The sequence below is a fragment of the Haliotis asinina genome, chromosome 15 (genome assembly GCF_037392515.1).
Source record: "Haliotis asinina isolate JCU_RB_2024 chromosome 15, JCU_Hal_asi_v2, whole genome shotgun sequence".
NCBI lineage: Eukaryota > Metazoa > Mollusca > Gastropoda > Lepetellida > Haliotidae > Haliotis > Haliotis asinina.
Genome location: NC_090294.1, coordinates 7,939,909 through 7,963,640, shown reverse-complemented (window position 1 = coordinate 7,963,640; position 23,732 = coordinate 7,939,909). Strand labels below are relative to the sequence as shown.

Genomic DNA, 23,732 nt, shown 5'->3' with positions numbered 1-23,732 from the left:
GAAGATGTGTAACGCTTGAGTGAGTGAGTGTATGACAACGAACATGTGAAAAGTCGTCATATACTGCAGGTATGAAATCATAAGTGAAAACGAAGGGCATATGAGAAAAGGGATAACGTAAGGTCAAGAAAAACAAGATCACGGCTGAGGACAGCATATATACTACCCATCAAAAGTCTAAAGTCATTTACAGCACTCGCTATATGTTATGCATATGGTTTCAACTTCGGGGAACCAACTACAAACCTTATGCAGATGAATTGTACAAGGATCATGCATCAAACTGCTGAAAAGCATGTGCAGGTATGGTGGATGTGAACAGTAGCGTCTTGGTGTAAAACCGTGTTAAGAATTCGTCAATTTCACTTAGTCTATATATTGTACTCATGGCAATAATCTTTTCAAGGTTACGAGTTTGCTTTAAAATAGTCAGTTCATGTGTAAGCATTCCCTGTAGACATCATGGAATAGTTTGCAAAATCTAGTTTAGAGCAGTTACCTGAAATATGTAGGTACATTTAAATAACTGAGTCTAAACATTTGATAGGAAGTATAAATATGTCATGTTTTTTAATCCACTTTCTGAGTAACGGCGCCTCAGAGTCCTTTCAGTTCCCGTTTAATCTCCGACACGACCTCATGACGTCGGCTTCCAACATACGGACGTCTTTGTTAACAAACTGCCGCGAGTAGTTAGCCAAGAAAAAAATAGTCACGGTATTGCGTGTCCCTTAATTGATGTATCAAACACCACTGCAGATTGGAATCTCATATAATTCATGTGAATCTGGAATTATTGCTTGGGACTGTAAACCTGACAAGTGTAAAGTAACCACATTATTGAGCAGTAAACTTAAAGTAACGCTCATCCTCATACAAATGACCTAAAGTGAATCTCGAGAAATGTAATCAATAAGATATTCAATCAATCACAAATTCTGCACAGTAATCCACATCACGACTTAGTGTTGTAATCCACCTGTTACTGTTACAATCTGGGAGACATGTGTAGCTATCTGCAGACATGCCAAAAGTATCCGTTGTGACAGAAGCCAGAATGTTTTTCAATGACGCCTCACACCCCTCCACTCATCGACCTCCACTGCTTGTGGACTGTGCCGTGTGCGCATTCATAACGGCAACACAGATCACCGTGGCTGTAGTCGCCGTCGCTACTGGTGGTGTGTTACAGCGCTTCATGACGGAGTATACCTTGGACTGGCGCTGTTTGTGATTACCCTGCGGTTGATAAGGTGAGGGATTACTTGAAGTATCAACAACTGTTAACTAATTCTCCTTTAATGTTCATATATCGCAACAGGTCAGGGAAATATAATGAAAAACATGTGAAACGCATTTTCACGATGGGTCATACTGAAAAAGGAAAAGAATAGATGTTGCTTTCAAAATATTACACTTGACACTGATATTTATACAGTTAACATCCGAACTGATAGTATAATATCATCCTTCGTTCATACTGTTAAAATGAGGGACACATCATCAGTGGAAGAGCGAAAATGTTTTTAACTTTAAGATAGAAAAGCGTTTGACGAACAAAACTGAAACAATGTGGTAATGCTTTAAATCATTATTAACAATGAAAACGAATTGTAATATTGTTGACTGTTAGGAAAATCGACATTTCTTTTGCAGTTAGCTCTTGCATGCTATGACAGCAGATACCTAGTGTCGAGTAAGCATCAAGTTGATACTTGGGAAGTTATATTTTGCTGAAAATACTTTTGAAAATGATCGCATGTGAAATAATCCATATTTTGTTTTGTTTTCGTAAAATTCCTACTGTAAATATGATCCAGTTGCCAATACCTCCAGACAAGACTATAAGAAATCCGCATTGGATTTGCCATCCTTTTTATGTGGCTACAATATGCTTCACTGAAATGTCTGCTCATAAAACTATACAGGGAAAAATAGGGATCGCACAGCTTGTGAAAAAAATGATATTGACCGTTTGAATCACAACTGTGTAAGGTGTTGTAGTTGGTGACTATACGTGTTATACCTGTGTTAGCTGTTGTAGTTGGTGACTATACGTGTTAAACATGTGTAGGGTGTTGTAGTTGGTGACTATACGTGTTAAACCTGTGTTAGGTGTTGTAGTTGGTGACTATACGTGTTAAACCTGTGTAAGGTATTATAGTTGGTGACTATACGTGTTAAACCTGTGTTAGGTGTTATAGTTGGTGACTATACGTGTTATACCTGTGTTAGGTGTTATAGTTGGTGACTATACGTGTTATACCTGTGTAAGGTGTTGTAGTTGGTGACCATACGTGTTATACCTGTGTTAGGTGTTGTAGTTGGTGACTATACGTGTTAAACCTGTGTTAGGTGTTGCAGTTGGTGACTGTACGTGTTATACCTGTGTTAGGTGTTGTAGTTGGTGACCATACGTGTTATATCTGTGTTAGGTGTTGTAGTTGGTGACTATACGTGTTAAACTTGTGTTAGGTGTTATAGTTGGTGACTATACGTGTTATACCTGTGTTAGGTGTTATAGTTGGTGATTATACGTGTTAAACCTGTGTTAGGTGTTGTAGTTGGTGACTATACGTGTTATATCTGTGTTAGGTGTTGTAGTTGGTGACCATACGTGTTATATCTGTGTTAGGTGTTGTAGTTGGTGACCATACGCGTTTTACCTGTGTTAGGTGTTGCAGTTGGTGACTATACGTGTTATACCTGTGTAAGGTGTTGTAGTTGGTGACCATACGTGTTATACCTGTGTTAGGTGTTGTAGTTGTTGGCTATACGTGTTATACCTGTGTTAGGTGTCGCAGTTGTTGGCTATACGTGTCAATCCTGTTGGAGGAGATGTTCTTCTTGACGGGACGTTTCATAACTGTATCAGGAGATATAGATCTTGACTGTACGTGCCAATCCTGTGTCAGGAGATATTGACTCTTGACTGTACGTATCAATCCTGTGTCAGGAAATGTAGCTATTGAATGTACGAGTCAGTTCTGTGTCGGGAATGTTGCTGTTTGAACTCTTGACTGTGCGTGTGAATCCTGTGTCAGGAGATGTTGGTCTTGACTGTACGTGTCGATTCTGTATCAGGAGATATTGCCCTTAACTGTACTAGTCAGTCTCGTATCAGCAGATGTAGCTCTTTATTGTGCGTATGAATCCTGTGTCGGGAGATGTAGCTCTTTACTATACCTGTCGATTCTGTGTCAGGAAATATTGCCCTTGACTGTACGTGTCAATCCTGTATCGTGAGATGTGTAGCTCTTGATGGTATCTGTCAATCCTGTATAAAGGGATGTGGATCTTGACTAGATCTGACCCGTGAAGGTCTCGGGGTAAAAAAAGCCTTCAGCAACCCATGCTTGCCATAAAAGGCGACTATGCTTGGCGACTAACGGGCTCGGGTGGTCAGACTCGCTGACTTGGTTGACACATGCCATCAGCTCCCAATTGCGCAGATCGACGCTCATGTTGTTGGTCACTGGATTGTCTGGTAAAGACTCGATTATTTTCAGACCGCCGCCATATGGCTGGAATATTGCTGAGTGTGGCGTAAAACTAAACTCACTCACTTGACTGTATTTGTCGAACCTCTGTCAGATGTAGCTCTTGACTGTACGGGCACAGCACCAACAATCTCAGCCCTTTTATAACTGTGTGAGGTGTGTAGCTCTTGACTACGTGTCAATCCTGTGTCAGGAGATGCAGCCCGTGACTGTACGTGTGAATCCTATGTCAGGATATGTTGCTCTTTACTGTACGTGTCGATTCTGTATCAGGAGATATTGCCCTTTACTGTACGTGCCAATCCTGAGGAGATGTAGCTCTTGACTGTATCTGTCAAACCTCTGACAGAAGTAGCTCCTGACTGTACGGGCACAGGACCAACAATGTCAGCCGTGTCATAACTGCGTTATGAGTGTACTTCTTGGCTACATGTGAATCCTGTGTCAGGAGGTGTACCTCGTGACTGTACGTGTGAATCCTGTATCAAGAGATGTAGCTCTTGGCTGTATCTGTCAACCCTCCGTCAGGACATGTTGCTCTTGACTGTATCTGTCAACCCTCCGTCAGGACATATAGCTCTTGACTGTATCTGTCAACCCTCCGTCAGGACGTGTAGCTCTTGACTGTATCTGTCAACCCTCCGTCAGGACGTGTAGCTCTTGAATGTACGGGCACAGCACCAACAATCTCAGCATCTCATAACTGTGTTAGGCGTGTAGTTGTTGACTGTGCATGTCAATACTGTGTCATGTGATATAGTTGTTGACTGTTCGTGTCTGGATTTGTATAAAATTGTGTAGCAAGAGACTTCACTTGCCGGTGTTGTTTGAACTGATCTTGTTGTTGACCGAACGAGTCAAACCTGTTTGTCCAGGCAAAATTGTTAGTTCAACGTGTTAGTGCTGTGAAAAGCTGAACGAATCACTATTGTTTGAACGTGTCAAGGTGACGAAACGCTTGAGTGGGGTGTGATTGTTGCAGTTGTTGACGAACGAGTCATTATTGTTTGAAACTGTATAGTTGACGGAACAAGTCACTGTGGTAACGAGCGCACCAGCTGTTGACTGAACGACTCAGTGTGGTATGATTGCTGTAGTTGACTGAGCGAATTGTTAAATTATTTTTCTTTACTTGTGTATTGACAGAACGGGTCAGCGTGGCAGTGAGTGCTGTAGTTCTTGACTGCACGATTAAGTGCTGCATCAGGTGACTTTCTTCGCAATAAAGCACTCACTGTGCGAGCACATTAATTTTAGTTTCATATACATTCATTATTAAAGGCGGCAAGCGCATCCTGTGAATTAGAGGGATGGCTAAACACATGGATTTAGTTGTGAAATAAGTAAATAAAATTCAAGTTGTCAATGTCAACTCCATCGCTTCTTTCCTGGGACAACAGTTAATAGACGGCCACAGATAGAAGAGAATTAATATCTTTCAGACAACTCTGAACCACGCTGACTGGTCCTGTCCGTTGACGTCAGTTTGAACTACCAAACAGGCGTGCAAACCCTGAACAATAATATGTCCGTACCTACTTCGATCTCTTCTTCCGAAGTTGCATACACAGGGGAGAGAAAACACTGGCGACACACTTCCTTTTCAAGTTAAGTGTTCTCAGTAATGATTGATTACAGCAGGAGGTGTGTGTGTGTGTGTTCAGTTGAAATTCATTTCACGCTCAACTAACAAGCAGAACAATTTAGTTACACCTGTCGCCTCGTTTTTCATGACAGAAAGTTGTGACACCATGATGTCAAATTTATATCAATCCATGGTTTGAAGGTCTGTTTACTTGTCTGGGTGAATTAACAACCGTTACCACAAATAGTTTTACAATTACACTGGAAGTTGTCAGACGTTAGTTGATAAGACTTGATTGGAAAATAGCTCAAAAGTATTTACGGACGAAACTGACACAGAACGGGAATTTGAATGGAGCTTTTCATAATTATAGTGACTGGTCACAACATTTCAACCCAATCAGTTTCTCTTTTCGATTAATTTAAACTATAAGCTAGGTGAAACGACCCGAATCTACAATGATTAACAGCTTCTCCAGTTGTCACGCGTGTGTTTAGTTTGATTGATCAGAATACTAAGCAGTTAGCTGATAATTCTATGTAACTGAACCTAGAGGCCTAACTAACCAAAGTAGAGCATCCCTTGGTAATAGCCTCTTAACGTTGATTCTCGGGATGTCTGTTTGACATTTCTTCCATGGTACATAAAGGGAAACGTCTAAAAGTGAATGAGTACCAAGCAATAGGGTTTGCTATTTTCACCCAGGAGTCCAAATGAGATATAATGGCGACAAGACCCTTTCCACAGCCAGAAGCAGTCTGTGCTCAAGGTACTGTATGAATGATGAATGTATCCTGTCACTACGCTGGCACTGGCAACAAACACATGCAGCGTTTAGTCAATTGTGGAGTTGTAAAACACGGGAACATATGGCAAAAGCATAAAAAGGAATTGCATTCGACTATATTTATTTCGCAGATGTGACAAATTGGAAATGTTATCCATTTATATATAAATACAAACTTAATCTTTCACTGGTTACTGTATCGTATAAAACAGCTAACGAGAAGCGGTATTTTTGACAAAGGATGAAAACGACCATCATACAAATTAGAGAGTAACATACGAGCGGCAAGTCATTAGGGTTTATATGTAGCGAGAGAATGAAAGCTCCGAGCTATAATTCAAGGGGTAAGAGCATCCGTAATTACTCGGTGCCTGTAATTTCATACGCAATTAGTATATTTACCAGAGGAGTCATAGGCTCCCATGCTGAATAATTGAAAACATTGCACAGTGACTAATGGTAATATTCCCAAGATATTCATGTCAAGCTAGAACTTCTGTGGTAATATACACGAGTGAAAAACATAAGAGTTTATGTCTCTAATCTTTGATTAGGAGAGGGCAACAGCTACGTGGGTCAACGCTATCTTTATTTAAGAACTAAGATACTTATAAGATATGACATCGATCTTCGATTATGAGATACAGAACTGTACAGAACTGGCAAAGTTGGTTATGAGAGGGATGTTTCAAGACCTACAAAAAACTAAAAACTAAGAAAACCAAAAACCTAAAAGTAATACAATAAGCAACAAAATATATAAAATAACCCAAAAAGCTAAAAGCAACAACAACGCAAGCACACGAGTTCGTAAATATTTTGAAAATTGTTCTGATTTTGGCTTAGAAATACAATATTATGTACGTGTTGCCAAACTTCTGGAAATGTCAGATGTCTGGCCAGTCTGGCTGACGGGTCCCATAAGATCTGATTGTGGTCTGTTATGTTCATCAGAAAGTTCTTACACAAAACACCAATACGCTTCGATTTCTTTCCACACGTTTGTTCTGGTTCCGTTGTTGATGGTCCTGTAGTAACAAACAAATACAATTGTAAAGGAGCCCCAGGGAAACCAGAGATTCAGTCGAACTCTAGACATCCTTTATTTAGGGTTGTAGTATGGGACTGGGCATGAGGGGAAATAATGTGGTTCAGGGACTGTGAGACTGACCACAATGTCCACAAACACCTGCTGCCACCACTGTTTGATAGTGACACATACAATGCCGACTAGTTCATCATCAGGGTTTGCTTAACATCTCACTCGGCGGCACATGAAGGTCCAGGGTAGAATCGCCCTTCAGCAACCAATGCTTGCAAGAAAAGGAAATTCTGCTTGTCGTAAGAGGTGACTAACGGGATCGGATGGTCAGGCTTGCTGACTTGGTTGACACATGTCACGGGTTCCAGTTGCGCAGATCGATGCTCATGCTGTTGATCACTGGATTGTCTGGTCCAGACTCGAGTACTTACAGACAGACGCCATATGGCTGAAATATTACTGAGTGCGCTTAAAACTAAACTCACTCTCACTAGGCAGCCTGCATGAGAGCGGTCTGCTAATAATCGTGTCGGGATCAGGCAACCCAGCCAGTTCGGGAAACACATGAACATCTTATAGTCTGAATTGTACAGTATAACCTACTTTTAGTAGAGATTTCGTATGGATTGATACATTGTTTGTCGCTTATCTCTTTGTAAGCATTGATAATAATGTCAACGAGTACAGTTTCTTTCAATAATCCATATGTGAACCATCCGGCTACTGCTACACATATTTAAAGGATTTCCATTTTCAAGTATAGCATGAAACTGTTCTAGACATTATACTGACGAATGCCCCCAAATGTATGATGACCGGAACAATATAAGTTTTATTAATGGGTTAAATTAAGTATACATTTTCAATCCTAGTTCTATCTGCAGAGAGTAATATTGATTTGCTTCACACCCAACAGAAGCATCTGTTTGAGTGAGTAAATGTGTGAGTTGGCTTTTACTGCGCTTTGGGGGAAATGTTGAATATTCCAGAATTGTGGTTTTATGTGCATCTCCATGAGGTGACAATTCTTATCCATAATTTACTGGAAGTTATTTAAAACGCAATTTGACATTTACACGTTCTTTACTCACATAGATGCAATAAATGTAACTGGCAGACATGTTTCAAGTGAACATGTGTGGATAATTTCTCCTGAAAAATGTCCAACAACAACAACAACAACAACAACAACATCAACAACAACAACGCAACAACGACATCAAACACAGGAGGGGTCACTAGCAGTCAATATCGTGTGCGTCCATCGTGTGCTGAAAGACATGCTCGCAGATTCTGGGACATTGAAAGACACAAATGTCTCAGGAACAGCTGTGGGGCCAGTCTGTGGTGATGCAGTAAGATTGGACCACGGTACGGGCGACGATACAGGATGCTGAATGCAGTAAGGCGTCTTCACACAGTTTGGGGCGCACATGTCCCAATTGTCCTCCCTGCCAAATCAGCAGCTATTTGGAACCGATTTGGAAAGTGCAAAACTCGGATATTGCGGTTTTGTCGAGCTGTCGTCACAGGTGGTGCCGGTGGCCGGAAAACGTTTGTCTGAGTCGGACATCGGATGGATGCATATTAAAGTGCCTAGCATTCATCACATCAAAAGCACCTGACCATACTGATAGCCGGATTCCTTTCGTCTTGTGACAATTGGATCTTCTCAAAGTGTCTGATCATGAGTTTCATAATTCTTCGTGCTTTTAAAGGGCCTTGGTACAGGTAATGCATGTGCACAAACTTGTTTCGTGAATATAGTTGTATTTTCGAAAAGTCTCACAGGTTCAGTTTTAGGTATCGAAGCTCATATGAAAGGAATGCTCCCGTGGAGGACACGGAATGGGCCAAAATATGCGCAATTTACCCATACACCCTGTCCTTTGCAGGAAAATGTGCAATAGAACGCGTGTAAGTTCCAGGACACAAAATAGCAATCACAGGGGCTTGAATTGCTGAAAGTAGTACGTCCTGGGTCCAACAAGCCTACATGGATATCCATATCCATATAAAAATAATTACTGAAATAAAGCCAGATAAATTCCCTTTCGAATAAATCCAAAATTATCAAAATCGGTGCGCTATGTACCAAGTAACTTCGCCAATAAAATGCCTACGAAAACCATCGGTATCGAGTGATCGAGTCCACCATGTTTGTCCTTCACCATCAATAGGCTTGCACCATAATGTATGTATGTATGTATGTATGTATGTATGTATGTGTGTGTGTGTGTGTGTGTGTGTGTGTGTGTGTGTGTGTTGGGGGTGGTGGGGTGCGTGCGTGCGTGCGTGCGTGCGTGCGTGCGTGCGTGCGTGTCTTCCGCTGGATATATTCTAACACTTCAGCAGACCTACTAGGACGTTTCTACCATCTGATTCAAGAGAGAGCATCCTGGCATACTCAAACAGCTCCTTGACATTGTTAGAATTGTATTAGCTTAATCTGTCGCGTCTTTTTCAGCCACATCAGACAGGGGAAGTAGGGCGACGGGGGTTGGGGAGATCCTCACCATGTCTGCCGGCAATTCGACCAAAGTGCCATGAACTCGTGTTGTGTCTGATTCTAATCATTGAGGTAGAAACGTGGAGACCACTTCCACATGTAATTCCCATATGGCATATTGTATGTTCACGTATTCAGGTGAATACTTAGCAACCCTTTGCAGACTAGATTAAGCTCACCTTTTCCCAAATTCAGGTATCCGGAATATTTGATTCATACTATATAAACACATGTTAGGTTCCTAATGGCAAATTAGGAACCGAACCACGCTTTATATGTGTTCATGTATATATTTCCATATTTTTTATGGAAATTGCTTTGACGTTTTAATTGTAATTCAGGGGACATATTCGAGAAACGGTAATTGCCATTTGTACGCATTGATATATTCAGAGGAGATCTTAGTCAGTTAATGCATACTCTTCCTATCTGACAACAGATGTCGATTGAATAGCTAAGCTTCAAATTTCCTGATCTGTCAACAAATCCGCTCTTTCGTCAATGCTCTGAACGTTCGAAGTATGTGTCACTTTGGGCTTCCGCATGTGATACAAAACAGTAAGTCTGTCTCACAGTCCCTGAACCACTTCCCTACTTCCAAGCCCTCTCTGCAGTGCTAACGCCTTTCAACAGGCTATTATCAATACATTCTCCATTGCTACATTAGCTGTTTTCATATAATGCTCAGTATTGTATCAGTACCCCTTTTGGACTGCCTTTGTAATTTCTTTGTTGAAATTTGTTGTATTGAATCTTAACAGGGGATAAGCATGTTCTGATCTTCCGCTAGCCTGGATCCAAAGTCTGTAAGGAATGCTGAGACCAGTAATGCTCAGTAATTCTACCCTTCAAGAGCAAATCTAGATCTAAGGATCCCAGGCTCTTCCTTATATTTTACAAATTATGATTTAAGCTACTTATGTTTACCTTTTTGTGGAAATCTATTCGTACAGCAGCAGGAACAACTTTCATTAAAGAGTAAGTGTCAGTGAAGTGTATAAAGAGGTGTGTACTCAATGTGCATGACTAAGGGGGTTAGATGGCTGACGTGTGCAGGCGATTTGATGCCTGACTGTTGAGAGTGTGCAGAATGAACTGAGACAGGTTAATGCCGAATATATATATATATTATATATATATATATATATATTTCATTGTTTGACACCGAAATTACGTACAGATTTGTTGTAACGAACGCTATTGTTTCAATTTGTTTCAACATGCAGTACTTATTCTAGGTAGCAAACTGAAACTACTGGTATAAACTACAAACTGATGAAGTCAGTTTGGGACAGTCTTCAACACGAGTAATTGAAGCTTCCCCGATGGTTTTGTAAAGCATTTCTAGTCGGTTCGGAACAGGAATAATCGAGGCTCATTCCTCGAGAAGTTTCTGAATGGAAAAAAACGTCTATTAGGCTGGCGGTACAAGAAGAGGTTGTTCGTTCTAGTTTGTATCAGGTCTTTTTGCATCCATCCCGAGTCATAATCCATCTTACAACACCGAATTCCTGTCACCTTTCAGCATCATTATTGAGACTGGCAACATGAACACATGTAAATGCATGTTACTCATGCGACCAGTTACGAAGTGTTCTAGACACTTAAAGGACTTAATGCATACCATTTTTTGATTGTAAACCTTAGGTTGTGAGTGTTTGAAGTTGGTTCACTGACGATATCTAATCTTGGGTAATCATGACTTCACAAATTAGTTCCGTACAAGAAGACATATTCTTTAATCGATTTGTCTCAGTTTGGAAATTGAGCAATGGGAAGATATACATTAGGAAATAATTATAATCTGGAGACGTCTCAAATGAGTAATCGGTATCCGCATGGTGTGTGGGCGGGTGCAGGATTCTGTGACATAAGGTGAAGGTCAGTGTAAGAAGATGTAGATCCAGTTACATTATAGCACCATCTGCTTCACGTTTGTGTCCGTAGAGGATGTAGTGGTGTTAGTTATCAGGCACTATATGTGTTGTTAGTTATCAGGTTCTATAATTGTTGTTTTCGTTCATTAATTACATTACAGATGCTTGTGTTTCGAGACATCTTCCAAGTCACTGCTACAGACGTTTAATAACTTCAGCGAGTGGATGGTGTGTGGACAACCATTACAAGTTGCTTCCTGTAACACGATATATCAGGCGACAGGTCGGCAGTCAGTGATATCGTTACCATCAGGTATTACAGCAGTAATCCTCAGTATGAGCCTGCGGCGGACCGTGTGTCCAGGAAGCATTGGCACCAGGACAATGACCGTAATTAATGAACTGCTGTATCCATGGGATCACAGGAGACCCTTATGAGAACAAAAAGTCGGTTCCAAATGCATTCCCGTGCTTCAAATACTCAATAACACCCGGAAATTGGCGAACACATGATGTTTATCTCCTAAGTGATGACAAAGTTAACAACAAACACAAACAAGCTTTTACGTATACCACATATGTCTATTTTTCTAAACCCGATGTTTACACGTTGTGTTTGATATTAATCATTGCATCAGTTAGCCTGACATGTAAAGATAATGAATCTTCATTCCCAAGCTGCACGCTAGGGGGCGCTGTTTGTGTTTTTACCCTGTTTACACATACATAGAAACAGCAGTCATACATGAAGCCATAGATGCCCACCTCAAGTGGACTGAACACAGTAAGATTAGTCAAAAGCATCAAAACTAAGCGTGTAACGTGAGAATTATTCACGAACTGACTGCTTGCATGTACATCCCTGCATACACAGCTATATACGTGCCGACTTCTGGCTTAGAGAACACAGTAAGAAATGTTTCTTCACCTCCCATGTGTTATGTGTTTTCATAAACTTTCATAAAGTGGTGACTTTGCAAAGTGTCAGAGTGGTCCACAAAGTACGTGATCTGTACTGAGAGAGTGAGTGAGTGAGTGAGTTTAGTTTTACGCCGCACTCAGCAATATTACAGCTATATGGCGGCGGTCTGTAAATAATCGAGTCTGGACCAGACAATCCACTGATCAACAACATGAGCATCGATCTGCGCAATTGGGAACCGATGACATGCGTCAACCAAGTCAGCGAGTCTGACCACCCGATCCCGTTAGTCGCCTCTTACGACAAGCTAAGTCGCCTTTTATGGCAAGCATGGGTTGCTGAAGGTCTATTCTACCCCGGGACCTTCACGGGTACGTGTACTGAGAGAGAGAGAGAGAGAGAGAGAGAGAGAGAGAGAGAGAGAGAGAGAGAGAGAGAGAGAGAGAGAGAGAGAGAGAGAGAGAGAGAGAGAGAGAGAGAGAGAGAGAGAGAGAGAGAGCAAATAGCATTGTGTATTCACGCTGGAGACCACGTGATAGAGAGACGCAGTGACGTGGTGAACATGGCACTATGCTTCACAGTGACAATATTTATTGAAATGCCTACTCAACCGCAGACTTGTTGGTGTAACGTCCTTGAGCCATGTAACATCGTAAGAGAATTGAATTTGTCTGCAGCAAAGGCGCATCTCTAGGTTGAATGTGTAATCTACTGATTACAAATGAAGTGATAATGAGATTCACAGGAACCTTAACTGATCACGGCGGCACTCAAGTGGACACGCACAACTGTGGAGAAGTCGTTACTAGGTTACTTGTTTCTTTGAAATTACATGTAGATTACAGCAAGCGGAAACGTATATCGTTTGGTGCTGAAGTTCTTGGCAATCAGCCTTTCGGTGGCGATTGATATTGCAAACATGGCCAGCCAATCCATCAGGCGTCTATGTTTGGAGCAGAATTGGTTGATGGAACCATTTCTAACTCTGAAAACATAAAGATGTTCATTTATTCTATGTGGACTTTGCATAGGATCCACTTCATCACTGGATGTTAATCCTCAGTACATTAATCTTTAGAAGGTTATATAAAGCACATTATTCACGACACTGTATAAAGGCATTTTCAATTTCTCATTCCATATGTAACATTCCTGTGACGCCTGCAATGTTGCGATGTGATCCAACTATTGTCATATTGCTATCCTCAGGTTGATGTAAACAAAGAAAATATAGCATACATGACGGCTTTAAACGTTTAAACGGAATGAATGTGTGAATAATTCCGTATGAAAACGATAATACCTGATTAACTTCAGAAATAATTGGCACACCCCCTTCTGAACAAAACTGTTAGGCCTACACCCGCGTGTCTGTTGTCTGTTGAGATGTTTTACGATGGTGTGTCAAAAGCAATAACGTGGAAAACTGAATTTGACAAACAATCATTTTACAAATAACATTTCACATTGCCTGGTTAGATCATATATAGATATGTTTGCGGTAGGATCCGCTGACATTTCTATGATCGTCAAAAATAGTGTATTGCTACATAACATTTTCACTACATACAGTGGTAGCTCGTTGATTGGTTGAATTAGCCATGGTGTGTTATCTATTATACAATAGTAAAAAAGCAAATACAGAAACTACTCAATGGACTGACCAGACTGTGTGTTTCAGTCAGGTTTCACCATGAAAAGCCATGCTTAGTCATTGGATACTTATGTTCTGCTATTCACAAGAAGGTGCCAAACACGAACCACGAAGCGCGATGTTGTCCCATGCTATGACCTTCACAACGAGCAGCCTATGTTATATTCGGTATGATGTTTTCTCAGTACATTAAGTACGCTCTCAAGAGTCAGACGTTTGGAACGTGACAGGGTAATACCATTAATGGGCCTCACAGCTTGCTACGCACATTATGTATTCTCCTCTTGTTGTATTAGACTTCAATATCTTTAACATTCCAAACATTTTTTCCGTCCCAAACACGTTTTACATATTATATACCCCCTCCTAAGATTCAATACAACAAATTTCAACAATGAAATTACAAAGGCAGTCCAAAAAGGCACTGATACAATACTGAGCATTATATGAAAACACCGAATGTAGCAACAGAGAATGTGTTGATAATATCCTGCTGGCTGCAAAGGCAGAAATTACAAAGGCAGCCCAAAGGATAGTGGGAGCATTGATACAATAGTGAGCATTATATGAAAACAGCCAATGTAGCAACAGAGAATGTATTGATAATATTAGTACACCCATAATAGACCTCACAGCTTGCAACATATATATTATGCATTTCTGTAAGCTCCATATGTTTGAGTGGAGTTGCTATGAGAAAAACCGTTGTTTCAACAATACTTTTTTTCTTGCAGAGATAAAATGAAGATGATGTTCAGAGCTTCCTGTCGACACGATTAATGAAGAATCTCAAGGAGGTTAACATTTCCATAAGACATTCCTCATACTCGCTGCCAATGTCAGTAGACGGGGCCTTAGTTTGGGGCGAGAAGGACATTGGCTACAACATGAGCATACCATCCTGGAACCTGACAGACAACCACCTTCACAATGACTCTGCATACATCGGCAACACGACAGCATCGGAGGAAAAGGAAATCCCGGAAATGCCATTATACATACTGGTGACGTCAACGCTACTATACGTCATCATTTTTCTCACTGGCACCGTCGGGAACAGCGTGGTTGCAGCCGTTGTTGGGCTACGCCAAGACATGCGTACATCCACCAATCTGTTCCTTGTCAATCTAGCAGTCGCGGACTTAATGGTGATTACTGTATGTATGCCCACAGCACTCGTGGATATATACGCTAAGGATATCTGGCATTTCGGGGCCACCATGTGTAAGTATATACACATCAACATTAACTGAAGACAACAGCATAGAATTTACGTAATACCGAGAAGTACTCCTGATATTAGCAATTGAAAAAAAAACATCAACCCAAAACAAAACAAATCACAAGGAACAAGCGAAAAAAAAAAAAAAAGAAAAGATAAAATTAAATTAAATAAAATAAGATAAAATAAAATAAAATAAAACAAAAACAACAAAAAAAACCCACCAAACAACAGTAAAACAACCTAAATGTATGACATAAAGTTGGCTTTCGCAACCTGACGTTTTAAGACTGTTTAAGACGTTTTAAAGATTCGGATGACGTATTAGTACATATATGGTACCTCAACTTTACAACTGACCCAACTGTATTTACTCTATTTATATCTACCTTACAAGTGACACAATTAAGATAAGTCAAATATGTACAGGCAGTAGCGGTTGTATGCACAAACGCAGACACACATACACACACGTATACACACACACACACACACATATGCACAAACATACACACACTACAATCTCTCTAGCTCCTGGGTCCCCCCCCCCCCCGACACACACACACACACACTTAATATTTATACAGATTACTTTTCATGCCTCAAGGTATTGATATAACAGTCTGTTAACATTAAGAGTGCTTTGTCCCCTTATTAAGAAAGCTTAACTACAACCCTGGTATCACTATGGTTAGTTTTGACATAATTGTTTGCTTTTGTAACGCAGCGCTGACTTTTCCAGAATTCCGTAGAATTTAGTATCAGAGGAAAATACAATATACGGACGCTAAGTGAACGTTATAAATCTCCTCAGCTTCTAGCATCAATGAAATGAGGCTTTTTCTAATTCTGACAAAATGCCACAATTAGGTACATAAACATATCGTCGAAAGTGACAGCAGGTGGTGAGAATGCAAGTGATCAATTTGAATAGCAAGGCAGACTTCTATTAGCCATCGATCAGCGTGGGAATGCGTGCTTTTGTGGGGCCAGTATAGGCTGTGGAATAGCTGACTGGGTCAGTGTGAATTGGTGGATGAGGGGGGAGGTGGGGGAGGTTTGCAGGGACTGTGGAGTATGGAGCGACGGATGGCAAATTATGGTAGATTGATTTTTTGACTGAATAACTATGATTTTTCACCGCAATATGTTTAGCAATATTCCAGTAATATCACGGAGGGGGACACCGACAATGAGCATAACACATTGTACCCATGTGAGAATCGAACCCAGGTCTGCGGCGTGACGAGCAGACGCTTTAACCACAACACTATCCCACCACCTTGATAGCTATGTCACATCATAATTCATTTGACACTACCGTGAGATGTTGTGAAGAAAACATGCATATGAACCTTGCACCAAGTTTCAAGAGTTAAAAATAAAAGCATGTGATGACCGGTATCGACAAAATATTGAACATTGTTGTACTTAATCATTTGTCACAAAGAATTCGAGTCCAGCTGTTTTGAAAAATCAACTAGGGAGAAATTAACCATCAGTATGTTACTAAATATTTTGGTCCCAATCACAAAACAACAGAAATATGTACTTGACATCGGCGTATCTGCCGCAAAAATGGGGCGATAAATTTATCATCTCATTCATGTAGGCTTCTTTTCCCAAGCAGAGTGTTTACTAAGTTATAGGTTCCAAGCAACAACCACGCGTTCGCCATCTATGAATTATTTGTGAATACATGTACCTGTGGCCAACGGGAACATTCTCTGCGATGACTAATTTAGACTGAAGAGAACTGAACAGATGCTTCGCACGGTAAGAAGCAAACACACACCATGTATATTCCATTCACACGTCCTTATATTTTTTTCCTGATATTTGCCTTGTGGTGTTTGATAATAAATTTGTTTAAAACAAATATCCTGTCCTTTCAGGCACTCTTGTTCCAATGTTAGAGAACTGCGCGGCCCATGCCTCCGTGCTAACAATGATGGTGATCGCCGGTGAGAGGTTCCAGGCCATCTGTCACCCACTCCGCATCAGGGACACCAAGATCTACTCAAAGTCTATGAAACTTTTCATTGTGATATTCATATGGTTCATCTCCTTGTTGTCAAGCATGCCTTTCATAGGGATCTCAATATACCGGGACTCAAGCTACTACGACGGGACTCCGATTAAGGTTTGCAGACAATCCATCGTCCTACCCTGGCAGAAAGGGTACATAGTGTGCCTATGCGTGGTGTTCTTTGCTCTGCCGTTTGTGGTACTGGGTATTCTGTATCTGGTCATAGCGCGGGCGCTGGTACGGGAGTTCCGTTTCAGTGACAAGCTGGATGAACAGAGATGCCACAGTAAGAACAAGGCCAGAAGGAGGGTTGTCATTATGTTAGTGATAATAACCCTTCTCTTTTTCTTCTTTCACCTTCCCTTCAGGACAGTAGGCATGTGGATGATCTTCGCCAATCCCGGCAAGATCAGAGCCCTGGGCTTTGAGGGGTTCTGGAATCTGTTATGCTTTGCCAGGATTATGTTCTATCTCAACAGCTGCACTAACCCCATTGTGTATAGTCTCATATCAACTAAGTTCAGACGGGCGTTCATCAGGACCTGCCTTGGTAAGAGACAAAGTGTGTCCAGGGAAAACACGTGTACCACGGCGGGCACACACATCTCCCTCAAAGTAATGCACAAGTGACTATCTGCCGTATGAGGCCTTACGTTTTACAAGGCAAAAACTGCTTCCATCTGATGGCAAGGCAAAAACTGCTTCCATCTGATGATGGGAAGGACTGACAACAAAACCATGTTCGTACTCTACTTCGAACTAGTATCCCGTTTGTGGAGACTTTGCTGCAAGACTGTGGAAATACACATACAGAATAATTTTGTTACGTTTTAACTTCTGGGCAGATCTCCGTACACTGTGGTGACTTTTGCAGCGTGACAGTGCAGTACTTTTATAATGAGTTGCTGCGGGACAGGCAATACAAACATCATTGTGACGTCACATATGTCAGCACATTATGACGATATTTGCAGCGGGACAGTGCGCAATACACTTCTGAAGTGTTTTTGCTGCATGACAGTGCAAATACAAAAATATCATTCATAAGATTGAACTGTGATCAACAGATAATGGCGCCTTTTGCTGTGGGACAGTTCAATATTCTTGAGACGATATCACCTACTGGGTTTAAACAAACTTACAGTATGTTAAGATTCCTTCACTGAGTCGTACTTTGTGACATTCTGCTATATTCGGGACGGAACGTTATTAAAAGTAACTATTTCCTGTGTGCTTGTATCGCTTTCCATAGCATCAGATACTGACTGCTCAAATATTGGTGATTGTGTAAATAAAGTTATTTATTCACAGTGTTCATGTGTATCTTGGATTGATGGTGACAAAATTGGTGTGCACTCATACCAAGGAAATTACAGAAATTACAGGGCCTGGACAACGGCTCATTTTCAGATAGTTGTCAACGTCGGCCCATTGTGTTCCCTTAAACTGTCAGTGGTGTATCAAATACTTAAATTTGTCAATGCGAGAGCATTGTCATTACAATAGCCGAGACTGTAAGTTGGATACTTACATAGGATACTATTGGTACAATGTCAGAGACTATATTGATCAAACTGACGTCATTGAAGTGTCCCATATTGTACAATATTAGTACAACATCACAAATAGTACAATATTTGTAAAGTTTTTACTATGAAATATACTCCTTTACCAACCCTTCTACCCCAGTTCTGTCCATCAATTATGAGATGGCTGTGTCACAAAACAAATCTCACTTTTAACTGAAATACAAATAAGATGTTTTAAACGAAATAATGCCCCACAATTTAAACTGAGATATCAGAAGAACACATATTTCATTCTTTTAAATTACAAGCCAGAGTGTTTCTTCAGGGGCATGACCTGTAATTATGCATAACATAACCCGTCACCTCAATATTAAAAAAATTTAAATGGATATCAAGCCACTACGATATCATCTTGCAAGTCACGGTCCTGTGATAAAAGTTTCATGAAGAAGTGTAGTTGCAAATGGAAACCTTGGTGTTTAGCTTGATTTTGTCGTGGGAACATTAGTTGCACGATTGTATTATTAAAGAAACAGCTCTTAATGAGAATCAATCTTATCAGGCAATGCAATCAAAAGTTTCAAATTGAACAAATAAAACACCATGGGAATGAGTTCACATAGAGCTTAAAAGCTGTAATCTCGTCTCCATTCTGAAATAGTCTTGTGAAGAATTACTTTGACTTCAGGTTAACGTTTCTGCACTGGGAAGACCTTTTGAGGACAACTTTATAGTATATTTGCAATTGGATGAGTGGCACCATCGTTCAGTTAAGATTCCTATCACATTTCCCAGCGATACCTCACCTCAGGGATCAGCTATGAAGGTTGTTACCACACAGAAAGACACTTAGAGGATGATACTATCAATACTGCCTGATGCCAGAGTGACTGCATTACTTAAAGTAATGTCATATTCACCGGTGAGATATACATTGCCGACCAACAATAAGCGAAGCGGTAATCTAAATATAGCTTTTGCTGAGGTTTACATTTGTATGCATCTGAACGTTACATCGAATCACAAAAGACCTCAAGTATAAAGAACCACGTTAGCATGTGCGCAAGGAAGTCAAAGTGTAAGCCATTTAGAGGAACTCACAAGCACTTTTGCTGAACTGAGAACACGCCTATATATCACTCAATGTCATTGTCACAAATTGTCCCCAAGGAATCATTCAATTAAAAGACAGAACGGTTACTTGTAGGTGGGATAGAGTCAGTATAGTGCTTGCCCGAATGTTTGAGAAATCAGCTTGTCTCATTTGGCAAATTGTAATTTCTAGCCATGGCATAGGTAAGCTACGTCAAACGGATTGAGTAGCAGTGAGACTTTGGCGTGACAGACCTAACAAAACGACAAGATGGTCCCATTACATCACTCAGTAGACTCAAAACCTGTCACCACTAGATGCTGAAGGATACGTGTACACCAAGGTCCTCCTGTGCCCCAATGACATTACAGTATATTTACAGGCAAGTCAAGTTTTCTTTATATGGCAAACCTGTTTGAGAACAGTATGAAAGGGTCTGATGTTTTTATTAAAATTCGCAGAGGAGCTGTAGTATCATGTAAGTTGCTGCCCCGTGAGCAGGTACCGTGTAAGTTGGCCAGATGTGAGCTTGTAACATATAGGTTGATGTCATATAAGCAGGTACCATGTGGGTTAGTACTATTGAAGCTAGTACCATGTATATGTAGGTTGGACCATGCAAATTGATGTCAATTTATCTCCAGATCCTGATGCCATGTAAAGGTCCTTCTGTGATCTTTCCTTAGACTGTGGCTTTCACTAGCAATCACCACGCTGTCTTCATTAGAACGAAGGCTCTCGTATATGGCTCGTTGAGGAGTCAGGAATCTAACTTGCTTAATTTGCGCGAATTCACGAAACTCACCGCAAACAGTGGGAGCAATGATCTAATTTCATCCTTGTGTTTTTTGTCCCTAATCTTTGAACATTTTTGTCTAAGGTTTCTAATTGGACTGGACTTCGTGATGTTGGTTACTGGCTCTATTAGTCAATTTCAATTACTGCAAAAGTGCTGCCTAACCACATCTCAATCTCTCGTGACAAGACTGCTGATTCTTCAATGTTCCCTTAATTTCTTCTTGGCAAAGTTCATTGCGTTCCTCGGTTGACGTCGATGTTCTTGACGCGACCCGAAGTAGGTATGCTCAGACACTTATCAATCTTATCTCAAACATAATCTAAATAAATCTTCACATAAACCATAACTTCACCCACACCACCGCAACGCTAATGTCAGAGGGGTTAGTTTTCTTTTAACTTAACTGTAACTACAGTGACACATCAGTATCTATCCAGTCAATGAACTGACTACACGGTAAGTGGGTTAAAAGATCTATGTATTCTTAAAGGCGTAATATGTTGTGTGTAGATTGTGAGTCAGTATGGTTTTAAGCCGCTCTTAGCTATAAGGTCCCACAGAAATGGATTTTCCACATTGTACCCATGTCGAAAATGAACTTCAACCACTATACTACAATACCGCCCCATATCTAACACATTTGTCCGTGATACAGACCCGGGAAATAAATATGCCTGGCTTGCTGTCTGGAAATCTAGTAATGTTATATAAACTTGCACACAAGGATCATTTGCGGGGCTTCGGCGTGACCAGCAAACGCTTCAAGTGTGGAACGTCAGTGCAACGTAACACCCAGTCTTCTCTAATGGTGTAAATGAAAAAAACAAAACTGTAACATTTATTTGAATGGATCGTTGAAATCAGTGACGACACCACGTGGTCGCAAAGAGAGTAAGCCTGTCCTGCAGTATCCGCCATTCACAACACTTGTGTAAAATGGTTTGTTATGCTTGATGTTGCAGATCAGAACTAATGCCATGGCAGCCTGAAAACAAACCAGTATGCTACTCTACCATCCGTAACACAATAGAAACATGTATGGTGAGGTAAAGTACAAATTATGACACTTGATATTTACATTACTGGACTAGAAGTTAATCGTTCGCTGGTCTCGAGGGGAGCATGAGTTGATGTACTGTCTATGTTTGTACGAGTGGACAACGTATTACCGAACACCTCAATGTTAATTGTGAACTGTTTGAGTGAGGGAATTTGATTGTACGCCGCACTCAGCAATATTCCAGCCATACGGCGGCGGTCCGTAAATAATCGAGTCTGGACCAGATAATCCAGTGGCCAATAGCATGAGCATCGAACTGCGCAATGGGGAACCGGTGACATGTGTCAACCAAATCAGCGAGCCTGACCACTCAATCCCGTATGTCGCCTTTTACGACAAGCATAGTCGTCGTTTATGGCAAGTATGGGTTGCTGAAGGCTTATTCTACACCGGACCTTCACGGCTGACCTGTTCGAAGCATGGGTAACTTCAGCCACCTGTGCGAATCAGACGATTCGAATCTTGCCTCTTGCTGTTTTTCCCACAGGTATTGTCTTAGTAAAGTCACCAAGGTGTAATTCCCTTTCTTAATGTTCACAGAGATTAGACTTGAACGTTACGTCAAAATTTCTTTATTAGAATGCAAGGCAAATCTTTACGTAGCCATCGCTAGATTTTGCAGACGACAGAAGAAAAACAGATTATCTACCTTCCATCAATTGGCAGAAACATCGGTTGTTTGCGTGCATCATGCGTGATTCAATGTTAATCCGGATAAAGGAAGACCACGAAGTACCAATCGAGTTGACATTGATAGGGGGACACACCGAAAATAATAGAAAATATATATGTGAGAATTCAACGTAAAGAAAATTGTAAATAAGCACAAATATGTGTATCATGTAAGGATACAAGTCGGTACTGCATGTTTCACATGTAAACTGCCAACACCATCATGTATATAATGAAGGCAATGACTGAGCCGGTATTTACACGTACATGTTCTTAATACTTAAACTTAATAATCAAGGTAGTTTTCTGCCTTAAAAACTGAGAACAACGGTGTCTGGTTAAGGCTGGTGTGGTATCATTATAGAGAGCTGCACAAGAATGACACATCGAGAGCGTTACAGACTATTCGACGTTCACATTGACAGCTCTCCAAATGAGCTGAATGCATGGTCCACCACACAAACAATCCTGAAGGAAGATGGAAAATGAACTTCTTTCGTTACCATGGTAACGCTCAGTGGTTGTCAAGGGTATGGAATATGAAGCTTCTGGAACAAAGTCGACTGCGCTTTGAGGGAACCAGTTATTACTAAGTTTAGGCAATATGTCTGTTAACTAAACGACGTTTGTGGACAGAGCAAATTTTTACAATGTAAACTTTAAGGTTTCTAGACTGGATACGCGTGGTGAGGCAAATACTGCAACACGGCTCACAGATAAATGAAACATGGGGTGCTTTCTTTACTAACGCTGGCTTCAGGTACGTGGTAACTAAAGGTGACGAGTTGTTATGTGGCTCAGGTCGACTCGTCACGACACAGACCTAACTGTTGTATCGTGTGTGTGCTGGCTTCCCCTAGGCTGTAACATATGTCATAGTTGGGATCACACTTTCGTAAAGTACAAATTTTAGTACTTTTGGGTTGAGTCTCATCCGGGATTGGAACCCGCACCCTCAGGATCAGGAACCTAATCACCAGCACGCAAAGTCAGCCGCTTAACCCGCTCAGCCACCGCGACTTCCACAAAATGGAAGACGGACAACTGGAAGTCTAGACTGCGTATTTTGTGTAGCCCAATGTTGCTACCCCACTCCTAGCGACAATGACGAATTATTCAACACTCTCTAGTAGAAACTGTACACGAGATAAAGAGATGTTTCTATCTGGAGATTTCAGTGACAGAGTTACATGTTAGAATGATAACTACGAAAACTCCCACGGCAATACTTCTATCGACTCTCTGGTTAGTTTGGATACTGGATGAATGGGTTGATTAACAAAGCTTTACTTGTATCCAGAACGGCTCATTACCTGGCGACAATGTATTTACCGTTTTTGAGACTCACGGATGTAATATCAGCAAGTTTAAAGTGTCGATGATTTCATCTGTGGTAGTACCTACATTCGAGATCGATATCTGATCACTTTTCTGACGTAGAACAATCAGATT

General features: G+C 40.9%; 1 protein-coding gene across 1 annotated transcript; it reads left to right on the top strand.

The window, feature by feature from the left end:
- The first annotated feature begins 1,159 nt into the window (after window positions 1-1,159).
- On the top strand, window positions 1,160-18,439 carry LOC137266114 (galanin receptor 2a-like). Its single transcript, XM_067801614.1, has 3 exons — window positions 1,160-1,253; window positions 14,611-15,100; window positions 16,994-18,439. The coding sequence occupies exons 2-3, from the start codon at window positions 14,656-14,658 to the stop codon at window positions 17,755-17,757; spliced, it is 1,209 nt and encodes a 402-aa protein (XP_067657715.1). The 5' UTR covers window positions 1,160-1,253; window positions 14,611-14,655; the 3' UTR covers window positions 17,758-18,439.
- The last annotated feature ends 5,293 nt before the right edge of the window (window positions 18,440-23,732 follow it).

Bases quoted from the DNA above. Each gene is read 5' to 3' on its own strand.
- LOC137266114 (XM_067801614.1), top strand. From the start codon at position 14,656: ATGAAGAATCTCAAGGAGGTTAACATTTCCATAAGACATTCCTCATAC. The intron at 15,101-16,993 runs GTAAGTATATAC...CTGTCCTTTCAG, and splicing joins GCATTTCGGGGCCACCATGT to GCACTCTTGTTCCAATGTTA.